Source organism: Centroberyx affinis, unplaced genomic scaffold (assembly GCF_046629955.1).
Source record: "Centroberyx affinis isolate AG114_WGS23_722 - 3 ecotype Tasmania unplaced genomic scaffold, CSIRO-AGI_Caff_v1 ptg000795l_1, whole genome shotgun sequence".
In the NCBI taxonomy this organism is placed as follows: domain Eukaryota; kingdom Metazoa; phylum Chordata; class Actinopteri; order Beryciformes; family Berycidae; genus Centroberyx; species Centroberyx affinis.
This window is the reverse complement of record NW_027279401.1, coordinates 1-18,094: the sequence shown is the minus strand read 5'-3', so window position 1 is coordinate 18,094 and position 18,094 is coordinate 1. Positions and strand designations below refer to the sequence as shown.

Genomic DNA, 18,094 nt, shown 5'->3' with positions numbered 1-18,094 from the left:
AGTGCTGGTCCACCCAACCCTGCAGAACAAACTAACTCCTCGGTCCGGAGCTGACGGTTAACAACTAGGACAGGATGAACCGTGCAGGGTCACATTGTCTAGTCCAGCGATGCAGTGGGGAAATAGCCTATGTAAATCTGGGAGTCTGTCTGAATTTATGACCCCTCACCCGACACCACTGTCAAGCTGACCAGGATAAGAATTGATTTCCGGTTAATAAATTAAAAATAAAACCCGCATTGACGAATACAAATACTAACTGCAACCAAGTTGGAACATTTTTTTAGTAAGTACCAAATATGAAAATATAAAAATAAAAAAACACACTTCAGCGAAATCCTTTGGAAAATAAAATGCAACCAATTTTTGTTTTTTTCCTAAAATGTTCCGTACAACCCAATAATTATTTTTTTTTAAAAGTGTTTGTTTTGTACACTTTTATTTTAAAGGCAAAATCACTTAACTTCCGCTTATTCTCGCTTATTCTGCCTGGCTTGACGCAACGCCACCCAACAAAATTGCAGCGGTGATTCAGGAAGCACTTTTATGAAAGGGAGGGAAAATCAAAATGCAAAATGAAAAGTTGTTTGCTCTCTGTGCACACTGGCAGACATTTCTACTTTTTACAGTATTTAGCTGACGCTCTTATTCTAAGCGGCATACAGCAGGCAGGGGTCTGTCCCGGCACATCAACAGGACACATCGCTGTGTGGGGGTTGAAGCAAAATAGAAAATAACACTACTGTGTTCTCAGTCCTCCTGAAGTTTCAAAGAGAAAAGACAAAATTTCTGCATAGTTTCTCAATAGTCATTCACAGGTACCCCCCTATCATCTCACAGAACCTGGACAGTCTGTCAGACTGTCCAGGTTCTGAAGTAGTTAGACATTAAAGTTAACACCTTGACACACACGCACACACACACACACACACACACACAAGCTAAATTAGGCTATCTGAATTCAAGGCCATAACAGGTCTTAAATACAGTCTTTAAAATGTTGCTTTTTCTCAGTTCACATTGCTTCTCTAGTGAGAAATCTCCCTGGTTGCATAGATGCATACTTTGCTGTTTGTTGTTTTTACTGTTCAGGCTAATTTTATTGGGTGAAACTGGTCTACAGTACAGTTGAACTGGCATCAAAAAGGCCTTAAAAGTCTTAGATTTATCTTACTGAAACCTGTAGTCACCCTGAACCCAGACAGCACTGGACAGTTGAATCAGTGAATCAGTGTATGTGAATCTCTCTCTCTGGCTCTCTCTCTCTCTCTCTCTCTCCTGCCTATGTTCGTGACGCTGTTTTTCGTATCAACACTCCCACCTGTGAGCGAGCAGCGGAAGAATAATGAGTCTGTGTTTGCTTTTCTTCAATATTCTTCCCTCCCCTCCAACCTGTGCCAAGAAGGCAGCAGAAGTAGTGTATTAAAGAGCCGTCGTGCCTGACGTGCTCAGTTCGGTGCGTGTTGTGTTGAGTTAAAGGCGTCGCCGGGGCGGAGGACTTGAGCACCCTGTGTCTGCAGATTGTGTGCCACATCTTTGGGGTGTTTCGGGGTTTTTTCATTTTCGGAGGGCCGTTCTAAAACAACAGCATGAATTGGGCCTTCCTGCAGGGCCTCCTGAGCGGAGTGAACAAGTACTCCACGGCGTTCGGCCGCATCTGGCTCTCCGTGGTCTTCATCTTCAGGCTCATGGTCTTCGTGGTGGCCGCCGAGAAGGTGTGGGGTGACGAGCAGAAGGACTTTGACTGCAACACCCGCCAGCCCGGCTGCCTCAACGTCTGCTACGACCACTTCTTCCCCATCTCCTACACCCGACTGTGGGCCCTGCAGCTGATCTTCGTCACCTGCCCGTCCCTCCTGGTGGTGCTCCACGTGGCCTACCGGGAGGAGCGGGAGCGCAAGCACCGGCTGAAGCACGGCGAGAACTGCACCCCCATCTACGACAACACGGGCAAGAAGCGCGGGGGCCTTTGGTGGACCTACTTCCTCAGCCTGCTGTTCAAGATAGCGGTGGAGGCCGTGTTCGTCTTCCTGCTGTTCTACATCTACGAGGCCACCTTTTTCCCGCCGCTGGTGAAATGCACCGAGGACCCGTGTCCCAATGTGGTGGACTGCTACATTGCAAGGTAAGAGTAAAGCTGAACTTCCAAGTTTTAGCCTCCTTAGAAGAAATTTTGTCTCTGATTCCTATCAAACATCATGAGTTCTTGAGCAAGACACTAAATCCCTAAAGGGTCCAGGATGGCGGTTCAGTAGCTGACCCAGACCTGGGACCTCCTAGTGAAAAGCAAATTTCCCTCCATGGATCAATAGAGTCTCACCTTATCATTGTCATACTATCTCCATGACCTCTGCTCATGTGTTCCTCAGGCCCACGGAGAAGAAGATCTTCACCGTCTTCATGGTGGTGACCAGCTTTGTGTGCATCGTCCTCACTGTGTGCGAGGTCTTGTACCTGTGCAGCAAGAGATGCTGGGAGTGCTTCGGAGGAGGCCATCGCTCCGTGAGACAAAACTCCTTCGCCATGGCCAAGACCCCTCTGACCGGGAGGGATAACTCGTTGTTCAAAGAGCCCGGCCTGGAGAAGACCAAGATGGTCGACAACAAGCGAGAGGCAGCCAATGAGGGTTCAGCCCCAGCGTACAGTCTGGCGATCTCCTGAGAGACATATTGTCGTGTAAAGTTTGACTTAGGAGAAAAGGAGAACAAAGGAAAAAAAAAAATCCATTTACTGTTTGGTAACCTTTGTACTGTTGGCCTAGGCTATCTGAAAAAGTTTAACAATGAAAATGTTGTTTACAAAGTCTGGGTCAAGTTTTTTTCATTATGCAATTTTACATTGAAACCATGTTCAGTAATGTTTTGGTCCCCTATACTGTTGAGATGAAAATGTGTGATGCTTTTTGTATAGAGTATTTTGTTATATGTTGCTGTAACGTCACAGTGGTAAAATAAAAATCTACTTCACTTATTCTGAGGTGTGAGAGTGGTGCAGTGTGAATATAAACCTAGACTGGTATTTAGGTAGAGAGATTCATTTTCTCAAAAGAGCTGTATATGAGCAGACATAAAGACATGACCTTTACCCCAAAAATGAAGGGGGATAAAATTATATTTTCTAAAATAAACAACCATCCTGTCAAATTTCCTATGCCACACATCCCTCTATCTTCCCTGTAGGAAGGATTTCTAAACCCATTTACAACTGAATAATTGGATGCATATGATTCAGCGATGTTTTTGAATGAGAAATCTGTGAAATGTTATACTATCAGGTATCATTAATGACACTCCCACATGCGGGGCAGATAAATAGGGGTGCGGGAGTAATGTAAGTCGAACCAGGTGAGGTCCTGATTGAAACCCTTGTAGCACATAGGTGATTAAAACATGTTCAAAAGGAAATCAGAAAAACCACAAAGTGACACACCAAAACCTCCTGGGAACAGTACGAACGCGTTTGCGTTAAAATGACCACTCCTAATTTTCGGACCACCCAAACGATGACGATTAACCACATCCTGCATTCCTTAGGATGCAGGATGTCTAGATTCATAAATGAGCAGGAGTACCAGTATATAACTGATTGTACTAATAAGGCAGTGGCGGTTGCACATTACGGTCTGAGGAAATAAATCAACATCTGCAATGAGCACACATACTTGTTCTATCTGCTTATGTGATACTGGTACTCCATATCTCAGGTCTGTGCCAGTACCAATGGCTCCAGAGTTCTTGCGCAAACAAATCTTAGGTGGTGGCCCTGTTTAATCCTGACTAATCAAATGGTAGACAAAGGACATAGCTCAGAATCAAAGTTGCCCAATGGAACTGATACCAAGTCACCTGTTGAATAACGTGGCGATCAGTCTCCAGGTAAGCATAGCTATGGTAGATAAACACACTTAAACGGGATCCGGGGTTTCTTCTACTGTACTGCCTCCTTAAGTTGCATGAAGTCAGCAGCCAAGTTCCTCATTCAATCAAACCACTGATGCTTGTTATTTTGTCAACAAAGTTTCTTGGACCTGTCGAAACACTTCCTTGGCCATATTCATCAGTCACTGACATCCCAATTAGGATACATAAATCTCAACACTGATATTGATTTTAATATTTATTGTTCTGAGAACTCAGTCGAGTTTTAGCTGAGCGTCATTTCTGAGATAAATTGATGGCGACAAGGAGCTTGAGACGGATGTTGAGTTCCGTGGAACGATTCTCCAGCATGAGAAGGTGGAAGTAGACCTTCAGCGAGGGCGGTTTAAAGGTAAATTCTGGGTGGATGCCAGAATGCAGTGGCCACACCTTCACATTATGGCCAAGAGTTTCTTCCTTTACTCAGCTAATATTAGAGACCAGGTGTAGGAGAGCGGTTGCTCAAACTACCTCTTGACTTCATGCCAATTTGCTGGACAGAGGGGCGCGATGGACTAAGTATCAAGCCTGTATTCTTAAGGTACATATGAAATTTAACTTGTGGTTTTGTTACTGAATGTTGGCTCAGTGTTGTTCAGGTTTAAGACTCCACCAAATACTTTATAAAGTAACGGGCATGACATTTAAAAGCAGAATTCTGCAATGTGGAGTAGAAAACAAACTAGGAAATAAATTATTCTTCAAGTGTCAAGGGAGTGTAAAAGTACAAATCTAGGTACAGTTGTGAGTTAAGTATAAAATGCATTTATTTGGAGGATGCAGAGATAAAAAAAAAAAACACCACCTACACGCTACACTTTAGCTTACGCCTTCCTCAGGGTGTACGAGCCTGAAGCCAAGTCTTCATCTGCACTGTGGATTGTTTTATGTGTGTCGAGCAAGCAAACGTTTGATCAAATATTAAAGGCGTCTTTCTTCAAAGTGCCAACTGTAAGTAAACACACTTTGACTGTGGGAATTGATAGCTTTCCACGCTGCCAGAGAAACTGCTTGATCAGAAAGGAGAACATCTATGTATAAAACATGCAGTAAAACAAACAGATTTACAATAGAATACCAGGCTTGGTAAATATATAAAAGGGTTGATTTTTGTATAATTTGCTGCATTGTTTATTCTGTGATTATCTCCTTGAAATATTTGTACTTCTCTTGATATTTGCGTAATAAACATCTCAACACTCTCTCAAGATGTATGCTTTGTCTCTCTATCTTGTTCTAGCTCTCCGGTTCTCGCTCAAAGGTTTGAAGAAAGACTTCTTAAGGATCCAAGGTCAAAAGCAGTGAAGGAAAGCCGCCCCGAGCCGAACTCATGGATTGGAAATCTCTGGAAGGTCTGCTTAGCGGAGTGAACAAGTACTCCCACCGCCTTCGGACGCATCTGGCTGTCCGTGGTCTTCGTCTTCCGCGTGATGGTCTTCGTGGTGGCCGCCGAGCGCGTGTGGAGCGACGACCAGGGACACTTCGACTGCAACACCCGCCAGCCGGGCTGCACCAACATCTGCTATGACTACTTCTTCCCCATCTCCCACGTCCGCCTCTGGGCCCTTCAGCTCATCTTCATCACCTGCCCGTCCTTCATGGTGGTGCTGCACGTGGCCTACCGGGAGGAGCGGGAACGCAAGTACCGGGCCAAGCACGGGGAGAACGCTCGGCTCTACGACAACCCGGGCCAGAAGCACGGGGGCCTGTGGTGGACCTACCTGCTGAGCCTCTTCATCAAGACCGCCGTGGAGGTGGGCTTCCTCTACCTGCTCCACCTCATCTACGACAGCTTCAGGCTGCCCAGGCGGGTCGTGTGCAGCATCAAGCCCTGCCCCAACGCGGTGGACTGCTACATATCCCGGCCCACAGAGGAAGACGATTTTCACCTACTTCATGGTGGGGGCGTCTGTGCTGTGTGTGGTGCTCAACATCTGTGAAATTTTCTATCTGATTGCGGCCCGGGTGCTGAACCTCAGACATCGAGGCAGCGTCCACACTCGTCTAGAAAGATCCAGGCTGAGGCGGACTGTGACAGCTGCAAGCCCTCCCTAACAAAACAGAACTAGGTGTAGACAAGGTGGAAGCTACGGTGTAGGGAATCCAGGGACTCACCTTTCACTGATTGGATGAACTAAGAGATGATTAGTTTATTCCCATTGATTGTATTTCTATTTAAAGTGAAGTAATTTTCTATATATTACATTTTGACACACATACCAAATTATTCTGTGTCTGTGTAAAGTTAATAAGATGCCCAGTGTTGCCACAAAATTACTGTAATACATACTGTAGTAGCATAAAGGACAAAAGACAGCTGAATGGTTTATTTACATTGTTCACTAAATTACTATTGGCCCTAAAACTCAGCAACTGCTCATGGATTTGTGAATACCCTGACTTTGTGTTACCATTGCCGCATAGCAGTGATCAAAACTGACATTATTTTTGCTTATTTTGTATTCCCTGACAACGTTTGTCAAAGCTCTGAAAATAAAATGTCTTCAACTTTGGTTAAAAATGGAAGAACATACTTTCTAGCACTCTCTAAGGGTAAGGTCTACTGCTCTTATGTTTTATTAGGCCTATTTCTCCGCCTGGTGGCACTAAAGGCCTATTACACCATAATGTGAAGACTGTGGAGACTTACTATGTCATCATTGCCAACATGGCAAAATCCCAGAGTTCAATTATTTTGTGATAGCGCCTTGTACATTTGTGTTGCTTAAAAATATTGGCAAAACAGCTGCCAAAAAAAAGGGCCCAAATGAAAAATCCTTATAATATTCCTAGGATTTCTTTAGAGGAACCTACTGTAGTATAGTGTCTACTCAAAAGTGAGTTTATAGTGATACTTGATGGTTCTTTTTTTTATTTTTTTTTATTTTTTTTTTATCTCCTATGGAATCACTGTCATATTCCTAAAATCTTCCTCTAGTGACTTATGGAGTGTCTAATAGAGAATTTAAAGTAACCATTTATATTCCTGTAGGGGAATATTATAGTAGTTAGGGTACCTTTGCTGTGGTATTTGTAGAGTGAGTCATTACTGTTAAATGTATTATAGGATTACCATAGGTCTTTCCTGAGGGCGCCACTTTCTAGTCAGGTTTTCCCAGGCTTTTATCCGCCTGGTGGCACTAAAGGTCTGTGAGTGAGCCACTAGCCTGTTTACTTTTTTTTTTAGCGTAAAATAAAAAAAAAAATATATGAACCAAGTCACCTTCAACTACAAGTCGACAACTTGTAGACTACTCTATGAGCTATTTCCACAGGTTTATACAATGATGTGAGAGATAGCCTACATTATGGGGAAGTCAGATAGGGAGGTGCCAACAGGCGCACCTGTGCTCTGCGTCAAGCGAGACGACATTAACCACAAAACACTGAACATTTGGCGACTTTGGCTTCAAAATAAAAGCGTACAATTATTCCTCAGGTGAAGAATAATTAAGAAATCGGAATTACAGAGTATTTTAAGAAAACACCAAATGTACTTTCATTTACTACAGATGACTCTTTAAATATGCTCTTTATCTTCACTTTGGTACTTTTGTTATTATTAAAAAAAACATAGCAACATATTGGTTGTGTCCAATTCTGGCCATTTTCATGATTTAGTTTCAGTTGATGGATTAGACATGGTCGTCTGTAGGTCGAGTAGCCTTAATTCTGTGACCCTTGGGTTTATGAAACCCTTTCAAATCCCTTTTCGATAAACACTGACATGCATATCATCATGTCATCAAAACTAACACAAACAACAACAAAAAATCTTAGTGGTGTTTGTTATTAAGGGTTTTATTTTGAAAATTTCGGCCAGAAGTCCTATTTTTTGTCTGGCTTGACACTGCTGCTATAGTTTTATATTGGCAGAGAGAAGAGACGCGCAATCTCAAAAACTCAATGACTGCCCACCGTCAATCTAAACGAATGGTGACTTGACGGAGATGGCCAATACAGGTAACAAATAGCCCAGTGAAGTTTATGTAAATGTGTATATAGGCTATCTAAATTGCAAGCATGGCTTGTTGAAAACTTTTCAGAGTGTTTGTTTGGGCGGGGCGGAGATGGAGATCTCTGCGATATCTTGGAAAGGAAATCTTTTAAACTGCATAATTACATGAATATCTTAATGGATTTATTTTATCTGCTGCTCATTTTATTGTTACCGCCATGAAACGGGGAATGGAGGCAGGTTATGGAAAGATTTTAACATCATTTTTTACATCAGAAATCTCACAAATTCCTTTGTTACTTACACTACATCGGTTGAGGAGCCCCAAAGAAAGGGCCAATCACTTGTCTTACATTTGGAAACAACTTACTCTGACACGGTTAAATGTCTGTGCAGTGTGTTGATGGTATGTAAATTGACGCATTGGCACGTGCAATGTCTCAGTGCAGCAGGAATGTATGAGCAAGAATGTTCAGGTTCAGGTTATGAAATGTCCTTTTGTGTGAAGACATGGGGCAGTGGCCAGGTTAAGATGGAGATGTCCAGACACACACACACACACACACACACACACACACACACACACACACACACACACACACACACAGAGAGAGAGAGAGAGAGAGAGAGAGAGAGAGAAGTGTACACCAACTAACCATTCCTATAGTCAAACTCATAAAGCAATTTTTCATCTCTGATATAAGACCAGGACGTACAAAACTTGCCATTTACGCTAAATCCACTGTGGGATTTACCTCCCATAACTGATCCTAGCTCTTTTGTTATGATTAAAAACATTATTTTCAGGCACCATACCAGAATGGATAATCAGTTCAGTTTTGGGGACACAGTTTTGGAACATGTACAAAACCTTCAGATCAAGTCCCTGAACAGAATGTGACTTTTCTACTTGAATACAATATTTGAACTCAGACACTCACACACACACAGAGTGGTTCTGCACCATATTGTCATTTTAACTCATCATTAGGCTAATTTGCTGCATGTTGTCAAACTGTTCCATCCATGGCATGCTATCAAATTGTCTGTTTGGACAAGGGACTAGTTCTGCAATTTAGTTTAATTAGATTTGCTAGATTTGCTTAGATTTCAGTTTAAGCTTAGAGTGTGCTAGTTTCAGTTTCTCTGTTTCAGAAATGTAATGTAGAAATGTAGTTTTTAGTTTAAATTGTAATATTTGGTTGAGGAAAGTGAGTCCTGAGTTGCGTTTCATGTGTCCAGTGTTTAAAAGAGGAAGACACAAGTACAATATGGTTGGAGAATCATCTTAGTCTTAGGAGTTTCATAGTATAAATCAATGTGGCTTTCACTCATTTACTCATTTCTACATTATCTCTCTGTACTCCACTCTTAATTTGGGTTTGACTGAAAGACTCAAACTGAAAGTATTAGTTGAACAATTGCATTTTATTCCAGTTTTAGAGGCAGCATTCATAGATTTAGTATCAGCTTTTTTCTTCACTCCAGCTTTGATTTTATTGCAGTTTATAAAAATGTTGTTTCCTACTCTAATAGCTGTATTTGGTCCAGTCCCAGGCAGCGGTCTGTGCTGCAGCTATGTGCTCAGCAGGTAATCATTAATGGCAGTGACATCTCCGCTGTGGTTTTGACCTGGCTCCTGAGCCTCTGATCAATACAGTGGGATAGCCTCGGGACTCTTGAACCTGCACACCACCGATGACGTAACACCCACCCGATACTCGCTGCACCGCTCTCCATTTTGTATCCTGCTTTCTTATATTTCACTGCCTTGAGCTGTAACCTCTTTCCTCCTTCCTTCCTCCCTTGCTTCCTTCCCTCAGGTGTGTGTTGCGCCAGCCTGGAGGACCCCACGGCCCTGATGAAGATGGGGCTGAGCATGGTTCTCATCGGTCATGTCAACTTCCTGCTGGGAGCGCTGGTGCACGGCGCCGTGCTCCGACACATCAACCTCCACAAGCAGGCCAGGGCCATGGAGTACGCCATCTCCAACGTGGTGGCCCTCACCTCCGGCCTGGTGGTGAGCGCACACGCACAGGCTTCCCACTGGTCCTGGAATGTCTGGAATACCATGGGATTTAGAGAGGCGTTTTCCAGACAGGCAATGGTCAGGGATATAGTCAACATTAACAAAACCAGGAAGGAATATAACTGTTAGACCATGGAAGCACTCTGACTTAATTATGGAAAGTCATGGAAAAATCCTGGAATTTTACATCAGGGCCACAGTGGGAATGCTACACATCATAAACCACAAATGCATCTACTCCTTCAATAAATACATTAAAATGAATTACAAAATACTGATGGTACACTCCAGAGAAAGTTCTATATAGTGCCAGAAAATGGTTCTGTAGGCTTGTACCATAGCAGAACCATTTTTAGAAAGGTTGCATAATAGCACCGTGCTCAAATAGTTCTACTTAGGGCCTTTAAGAACCATTTAAAATAGCACAAAATCCTCCAAATCCACGGTGTTCCAGGAACTTTTTAAGCACCGCACTGGGTTATTTATATGATTTGCCAGTGTTTTATTTAAGCAAATTCCTTGACTCATTACAGTTCAATGTAAAACCACTACCATAAGCAAAAACCCCTTAAAGAACCCTCCTTTTTCTGGGTGTAGGATTTTCAAACTGAAGAAAACACTTCTTTGAAACAGTCACCGAATTCTAAATCCCATAACTAAATCCTTATTATTGTTGGACATGAAGGTAAAAGGACCACGCCATGATGATTTTTGCTTCCACACCTGACAAAAACAACTTGCAAAATACACAAAGGCACTTCAATACATATTTCACATGCTTGGAGTCAAAGCAGTGCTCAGGTGGTGAGAGAAACAGTCTGTTGACCCTCCCCATGTCGCAACCCCGACTGTCCCGATAGACTTCCATACTTCCACACTTTTTTTTGTCTTATTATATTGACTCTGCATGTTCCCCTTGTAATCTGGGCTGTCATGGATATGCTGTAGATCTCATTTGTCTTTCTTTCTGCAGGGCGTTGTTGTTGGAATCCTGGCTATTGTCCTGTCTAAAAACAAGAGGAGCAGAGTCCTGGTTAGTATCATATTCAACTGAATGTTCTTGGAGGGGGGAGGGGGGGGAAGCTGTCAGAAATCTGCCTACAGTGTGTTCCGACAATGCTGCAGTCGCTCCTCGCTGATTTCCCCGCTTCTCTCTCTCTTTTCCTCTCTGTTTTTCCATTGTTCCCTGCCTGCCTTGCCAGATGATAAGCTTCAGCATCATTCTGATCTCTCCCCTCCCCTCATATCCTCCTTGACAGAGCCTCCCCGCGTCGTTCCCCCGCACACGCTTGCTTTTTATGCGTTTTTTTTTTTTTTTTTTTTCCCTGCTTTCTCACACTTTATTCTCAGCCCTTTGGACTCCTGCGTGTAGCTTCAGGTGCTGTAACACCTCCCCGCAGCGTCTGAATCCTGTCTGAGCTGCAGAGCTAGAATGGTTTCTATCTTTTTTTTCTTTTTTTTTCTCACCCTCTGGTCATGTAGCACGCCTCCTCCTCCTCCTCCTCCTCCTCCTCCTCTGTTTATTCAATCAGCTGTCAGGCTGCTCAGACGGGACCGACGAGGCAACGGGCTGAACTGAATGAGTAAGGCTTTAAAGGGAAACTCGCTGCGATAAACCACTCCCCGCTTTCCTTTGTTTGGCGGCGTGAGCGTGAGCTGGGCAGGGCCGAGCTGACGAGCAGCAGTTGAAATGCTCATCGGTCTCATTATCGTGTTCAACCGCTCAGGCCTTACAGGGCAATGAGTAACACGTAATCTAACTGAGGACCACTCCCTTCTCCACGCTGACACCTTCATTATCAAATGTCCTGGCTCCCACAATTATTCATCTCCTATAGACACACTGCAGGATTTCCGATTGTTCTTATCAAGTTTCGACTTGATCACTCACTCAGCTCTCTCATGTCTAGACACTTTTTCTACATAATGTCTGGCCTTCTGTAGACCTGTTAATGCAAATACGATATACATACTGTAAATTTGCATATTTCTTCACTGATTTCTCTTTCCCCCACTTCTCTCTCTCTTTTCCTCTGTTATATATTATATTTGTTTTCTTCATATTTGCGTTCTTCTTATTTGTTCTACTATATTGTTTCATAATTTTTCACTTCTTTCATACTGAATATATCTCAGATTTTTGCTTTATTGTCATATCTACTGGACATAGTTTTTCATTTATTTTTTCTTTGTGTATTCTACTGCCGTTATTTTTGCACACCCTGCATACATGCTGTAATTAATATATTTTCATACTTTACTTTCACACTCTAGTGGTGTAATTGTTGGTTGTGTTGTGCTTAAATACCCCCCATTTGCTCCATTTGTATTTATATTCTATTTTTCACTGCAACGACCCAATTTCCCCACCTGGATCATTCAATTTTCATCTTAACAATCATCAGGTTTTGTCTCCCTGATGTAATTATTTTCGCTGTGTGTTGCTTCCCCAGACGTGGTCACTTTTCACAGTCAGCCTGCTCGCCGGGCTGACGGCAGCAGCCTCAGCCGTCGGACTGACAGTCTCTGTAGTGAGGGCCATCCTTCACGGTGGGCGGAGCCTCCTGACTCACTGCCGCTTCCCCGACGCCATTGGCTACTCCAGCGTCACCAACGAGTGTCCTTTTGACCCCACACGCATCTATGTAAGTGCATTTGTGTGTGTGTGTGTGTGTGTGTGTGAGAGTGAGATCAAGGTGTGAACTCTTGACCTTTCTCCAACAGCTGGCTCTTTGAGCAACTGATGTATTCCCAGTCCATTATCACTGCTGCATAAACAATAAACAGAACACATCTGTTTTGTCTTGGGTTTTACAGATATATCAAGCTGATATAGGTTGTTTATTATGGATATCTGCCAGTCATCCGATCACCTCTAATATGATAGATTTTATGCAGTTTGTTTGTTTACATATATATTCTATAATTGATCAATACTACACTGGCTGTTTATGGGAAGCCCTTAACCTGAATTGATTTTAATATGGAATTTTGATTGGAGCTTACACAAATACACAAGAATATGTAATATTATTATCCTGGGTTTTAATGTATTTTTAGTGTCCCATGGTCTAAATGCTGTTGCAGAGGCTTTTCCATTCTGGAAACACTGCATACTTGGTTAAATTCAAAGATGTTGAATTTTGAGACAAAATGCCTACTATTGGCAGTTTCATCCAAAAAACGCATTGGTATCGGCCTTCAGAAAACCACATCGGTCAGATCCTGGTTTTGTCCCTTTTGTCTGTGTGTATGTGTGTGTGTGTGTGTGAGGGAGAGATTGAGTGAGAGACTGGGTGTCTTTCCGTCACTCAATCAGTCACACTCCGGAGCCGGTGGGCTAGTGACAGGAATGCTGACCTGACCCTGTCCGTCCACCTCGGGCTCTGTCCTGTAACAGTGTGCTACAGATGGCCTGTCAGCCCCGCTCAGCCTCACAGCTCCATCCACACATCAGCGGATGACTTTAGCATGGCTAATAGTCCACATTTTGTCAGTTAAGCGCCCTGGCCCTTCCTCACCCTGTCCTGAATAATGTAATGTCCATCCACAAGTTGCACAGATTGTCCACTAGCAGGCAAAAAAGTGAATTGTCATAGAAATGCAGTGATGCAGTGAAGTTTAGACGGTTTTAAGTTAAATGTGCTAGCGGCCATGTTTGGCCCCATCATGGAGGTCCAGTGGAGAACTGGCTGTCTGCAAATACTAACCAGGCGAGAAAACAAACCTGAAAAAGATTGTTGTAGCATGGCTGTAGGTCCATGCAGTAATGTTCTGAGTAATAAGTGAATATAATACGTAAATTTGTTTCCAACTTTAGGTTACTCTGACAGGAATGTGTCTTGTCTCTAGCCCTGGTACTCTACACCAAAATATTAAATTGTAGCTTGAAAAGCATCAGCTCAGTCAACCTGAACAGTGGCATTGTTACCTAACTAGCAGGCTAATTTAGCAAAGCACTGTCAACACAACTTATAGCCACTGCTAACACTAGCTTCTACTAGCGAGCAGATGACGTGTTTACAACAAGATGGTTAGCTGTCCAGATAAGCTAGCTAACAAGCTCACATTATCTAAACACAAAATTGAGCTGATGTAGTTCCCAGTCAAAAATTGCACAGAAATGAACGATGTTTATTGAATTCTGTTGAGTCGGCCATACATTTAGAAACACAACCAGCGAAAGTTAAGGGCTGAAGACTTCTATTATGGCCGCCTGAGGGGGCATTACATCACCTGAATGCCCTTTATGGTCTATTTTTGACATTTATTCTGATATACATTGTTGCTTTGAGGCAGTGTTGATGGTTATGCAACATTTAGCGTCTGTGCTTCCTGGGTATTACATCATGGATTCTAAAGAAAGCTCGAGAACTAGAAACTTTTCTTTTCCTTGTAGACTGCACTCAAGGCAGCATCAATAACCAAGCGCATGCACATGAAGTTTGTTTTGTTTTTTCTTTTGATATCTCTCTGCAACTTTTTCTTTCAAATGTTCTCTGCAGTTTTTTCCCACAATAATGGCTCTCATGTGTAAATGGAAATGCCCTGATTTGCTGCTGTATTTTGCCATGCTCCAAAACACTCTTAGAAAAATGACATTGTGTATTCATCACATCATTACACACACAGTATCCCCACTTCTGTGAGGCTTGTGCATGCTGTTGCCTCAAATTGTGCTCTGTACGGTCCAGCTGGCGGTCGCTACTAACGTCCGTCTGTTCTCCCTTGTCTCTCTCCTCCTCCATCTCCCTCCAGAGTACCACTCTGATCCTTTGGGTGCCTCTGATTGTGACGTGCATCATCCAGCTGGTGTTTTCCACCCGGTGCTTCTTCGTGTGCATTTCGTTCCTTGGTCTCCCTTGCTGCCCTCACAAGAAGAGACCCAGAGACCATGGCAGAGTGGTGAGGCTTGGACTCAGTCAGATCCTTTGGACAAAGAACCATATGACTGTTTTCAGATGAGTGTTGTCTTTTAATTTTGATTAAAAGACTGTTGAGTGTTGTGCACATTTACAGAAAAAGGCACTAAAAATTGTGTACTCTCAGGTGCTGTGTAATGATGTGCTTGACTTTTCTTACCAAGGACCCCCAAATTGATCTGCATTACACCACAGACCCCATTTTTAGTAAGATTTAAGATTTTGATATGACTTGGTACAGAATTCTATAATTGTACATACTGTAGGTGAGGTGAAACCTAAAAGCAAAATAGTCATCCTTTATGCATATACTTCCAGGGAGTGAAATAATAGAGAAATTGAACTATTACTCATTTTTCTGGGGACCCCCTGGAATTCCTTCAAGGACCCCTGGGCGTCCCGGAACCCACTTCGGGAACCCCTGGCCAAGAGGTTAGAGAAGCGGGCTTGGAACTGAAAGGTTGCCAGTTCGAATCCCTGGACGGGCTGAGAAAATATGGGCAGGTGGAAGTGAAGGAGTAACACTCTTCCCTCCCTCAACAAATATCAATGAGATGCCCTTGAGCAAGGCACTGGCCCCAGCATCTGCTCCAGTAGAGCTGCTCAGTGTCCAGCAATTGAACACTTTGGTTGTACTGGGCAGCACCCAGGGGTGAATGTAGGGATGTTACTGGAAAAAAGCATACACGCCCAGTCGACTTTCCCTGGATAAATAAAGTTTAAAAAAACATTCATAAGACAAACAAGTTGGATTATGCAAATGCAAGCACAGTGGCTGCACAAAATATGCTAACACAGCCTTATGGCACTTCATCTGAACTCTTCAAATATAATGTGTGATCTTATGTCATGGTACAGAAAGTTAGCCCATCATTTCATGCCTCATGCTCCTCTCCCTCTGTGTTTGTGTGTGTGCAGATCAATGCGGTGACGCCGATGGAGCTAGCCCCCGCTCCTCGCTACGCTCCGCCTCCGAGGCAGCAGCATCATCCTCCTGCTCCTCCCGCACAGCACCTTCACCACCATCACCACCATCGCCAGCACCAGAGTCTTCCTCCGTCGGAGCGGCGGCCTCTTCGCCAGCCCCACAGACAGCGGCCCGAAGCGAGGAGCGGCGGCCAGCAGAGAGCCCCGGAGCAGCACCAGCTGCTGGAGAGGGGCGCGATGGAGAGAAACAGCTTCTGGATATAGCCAACTACCTCCCATCACTGATGAGACGCCAATGCTTCTTGTATAGTGAGAAGACTGTGGGGGAAGATACTGTAGTTCTAGCTGCAGCGAGTGGGTTTAAATGGGATGCACCTGCCCCCTTCTTCCTGTCACTAATTCAAAACTTTGACCTCTGACCTCAGGACTGTCAGAATGGTGATGTTTTACTTACCAGTGCAGCGGATTTGAGGGCTAACCTGATGTATGACTTTTCTGTGGCACATTATTTGCACACCCAGTCATGTGAGTGTGTGTGTGTTTGTCTGAGGGTTTGGTTAAGGTTAGGCATGTTGAATGCAGTCAGTAAAGGTATAGTAATGTGTGTGTGTGTGTGTGTGTGTGTGTTGAGCTAGCCTGTGGCTGTCTTTTATCAAGGATGTAATTTTTCTGGTCTGTGATGCCTGTTTGAGTGAGTACTAGAGCAGTGAGTGTGTGCATTTTTTCTGCGTTTAGGCCAAGAGAAACTAGTTTCATGTGAAACTAGTACTGCAAGGTGTCTGTTCTGTATTTATTTTCTTATTAAATAAAAAGTGTATTCATAATCATTGAATTATGTTTTGTATCTTTATGTTGTAGTGAATGTCTGTAACCTGAAACATTTCATGTAATACCCGGTAATGTTAGCAGGCAGTGACCTGACAGGACTGACTGGTTACACACCGACAGGCACACACACGCACACAAAACACACACGCAGACAGGCTGACAGGTTGGCACAAACACACACACACACACACACACTTGACAGCACAGCACAGCATTCCCACCCATGTCCTGTCAGGGGCACGTTAATGAGGACCTGCAATATACCATGACAGGTTGCATCACACAGGAATGTATTTGACTAACATTAAACTGTCATACCAGACTTTTACATTTGTTCCCATGGTGATAACACATTCCTTTTTGAATAACTTGAAACAAAAACAAAAACAGCCCACACGTGCAGCTTTGAAACACATAAGGTATATTTCGTTATCGATTTCGGGTCCAACGGAACAAACATGACATCCTCATGTGAGGTTTTCATGCAACAGAAAAAGAGGAAAGAAGGGAGAAGAGGAAGAAAGAAGGGGGGGGGGGTATTTATCCAACACAAGGTACCAGTTTATCAGAGGCAGTGAGAATAGAAAAAAGATTAAATCGTAGTTCAGGGGTAGCGACTTGGTTCCTTATCCTACCAGCAGAAGGCAGTGACACTATAGGATCCCCAAAGCAGAGGTGCAGCTGGTTAGGAAGCTCCCGGTCCACAAGTTTTGGTACAAGTTTAACCTCAAAGTCAGTCCCAGTATCACATGACTGCAGCCGCACCAGCACCACACTCACTATATAACCATCTACTGTTTTAGAGGGTATGCACAAAATAGGGTTAGACCAATATTTCAGGCTGATTTTGGACATCTATTAAAATCAGACATCAGTGTCCATCTCTGATGTGACGGAGGTTCCTCCCTGACCACAGCTAGTGAATATGGTTTATTAGGAGGATTTTACTCGACAGCTTCAGGAGTGGCCGTCTGTAAAACCTGCCTGTAAAATTTCATTAGTCTGGGTTTTAGTGTCCCATGATGGTCCGAATACTGTTTCAGAGGCTTTTCCACCCTGACAAGAACACAATTCAAGGCCAAACACTGAATTATTCTCACTTTTTGGACATGGAAATGGTCAGATTTGGAGACACTGAATATCAGCGTCAAATATCACTTCGATCCAAAATCATGTAGTCGTATTGGTATCCGCCTACAAAAACATGTATCAGTCTAACCCTAATATAAATATGAAATAATCTTGATCCTTCAATACTTTTGAAACGTTCTCAGGTTGGGCTTTGCTCTTTTTAATGTCTTTTAAGTCTATTTGTTCTGGTTACACTGTATGATTGTATACATATTAACTTTATTTTCATACTGATATCCTGCTTTGCCCAACAGTGTACGACTTCACACTGAACTTGTGGCGTGCTTAACCTCCTAAACAGCAGATGGCAATAGTGAGCTGGCAACAGGAGCCTGACGAGGTTGAAGCATGAGAAGAGGTGCTGCTGTGGCTGCAAGCAGAA

At 43.4% G+C, this 18,094-nt stretch overlaps 3 protein-coding genes across 3 annotated transcripts; all 3 read left to right on the top strand.

Moving 5' to 3' along the window:
* The first annotated feature begins 1,589 nt into the window (after positions 1 to 1,589).
* On the top strand, positions 1,590 to 2,661 carry LOC139644864 (gap junction beta-4 protein-like). The gene is made up of 2 exons (XM_071520379.1): positions 1,590 to 2,125; positions 2,370 to 2,661. The coding sequence occupies exons 1-2, from the start codon at positions 1,590 to 1,592 to the stop codon at positions 2,659 to 2,661; spliced, it is 828 nt and encodes a 275-aa protein (XP_071376480.1).
* Positions 2,662 to 5,247: 2,586 nt separating this feature from the next.
* Positions 5,248 to 5,857, top strand: LOC139644866 (gap junction beta-3 protein-like). The gene is given in 2 exon segments (XM_071520381.1): positions 5,248 to 5,298; positions 5,300 to 5,857. Coding segments are annotated over 2 exon segments (609 nt in total).
* A 1,921-nt stretch (positions 5,858 to 7,778) lies between these two features.
* Positions 7,779 to 16,526, top strand: tmem54b (transmembrane protein 54b). Its single transcript, XM_071520380.1, has 6 exons — positions 7,779 to 7,880; positions 9,699 to 9,895; positions 10,878 to 10,937; positions 12,358 to 12,549; positions 14,663 to 14,809; positions 15,745 to 16,526. Exons 1-6 carry the CDS (start codon positions 7,868 to 7,870, stop codon positions 16,015 to 16,017), a joined length of 882 nt encoding a protein of 293 aa, XP_071376481.1. The 5' UTR covers positions 7,779 to 7,867; the 3' UTR covers positions 16,018 to 16,526.
* The last annotated feature ends 1,568 nt before the right edge of the window (positions 16,527 to 18,094 follow it).

Coding starts and splice junctions, on each gene's coding strand:
- LOC139644864 (XM_071520379.1), top strand. CDS start 1,590: ATGAATTGGGCCTTCCTGCAGGGCCTCCTGAGCGGAGTGAACAAGTAC. Junction 2,126..2,369: donor GTGGACTGCTACATTGCAAG/GTAAGAGTAAAG, acceptor TGTGTTCCTCAG/GCCCACGGAGAAGAAGATCT.
- tmem54b (XM_071520380.1), top strand. Junction 10,938..12,357: donor ACAAGAGGAGCAGAGTCCTG/GTTAGTATCATA, acceptor TTGCTTCCCCAG/ACGTGGTCACTTTTCACAGT. Junction 14,810..15,744: donor CCAGAGACCATGGCAGAGTG/GTGAGGCTTGGA, acceptor GTGTGTGTGCAG/ATCAATGCGGTGACGCCGAT.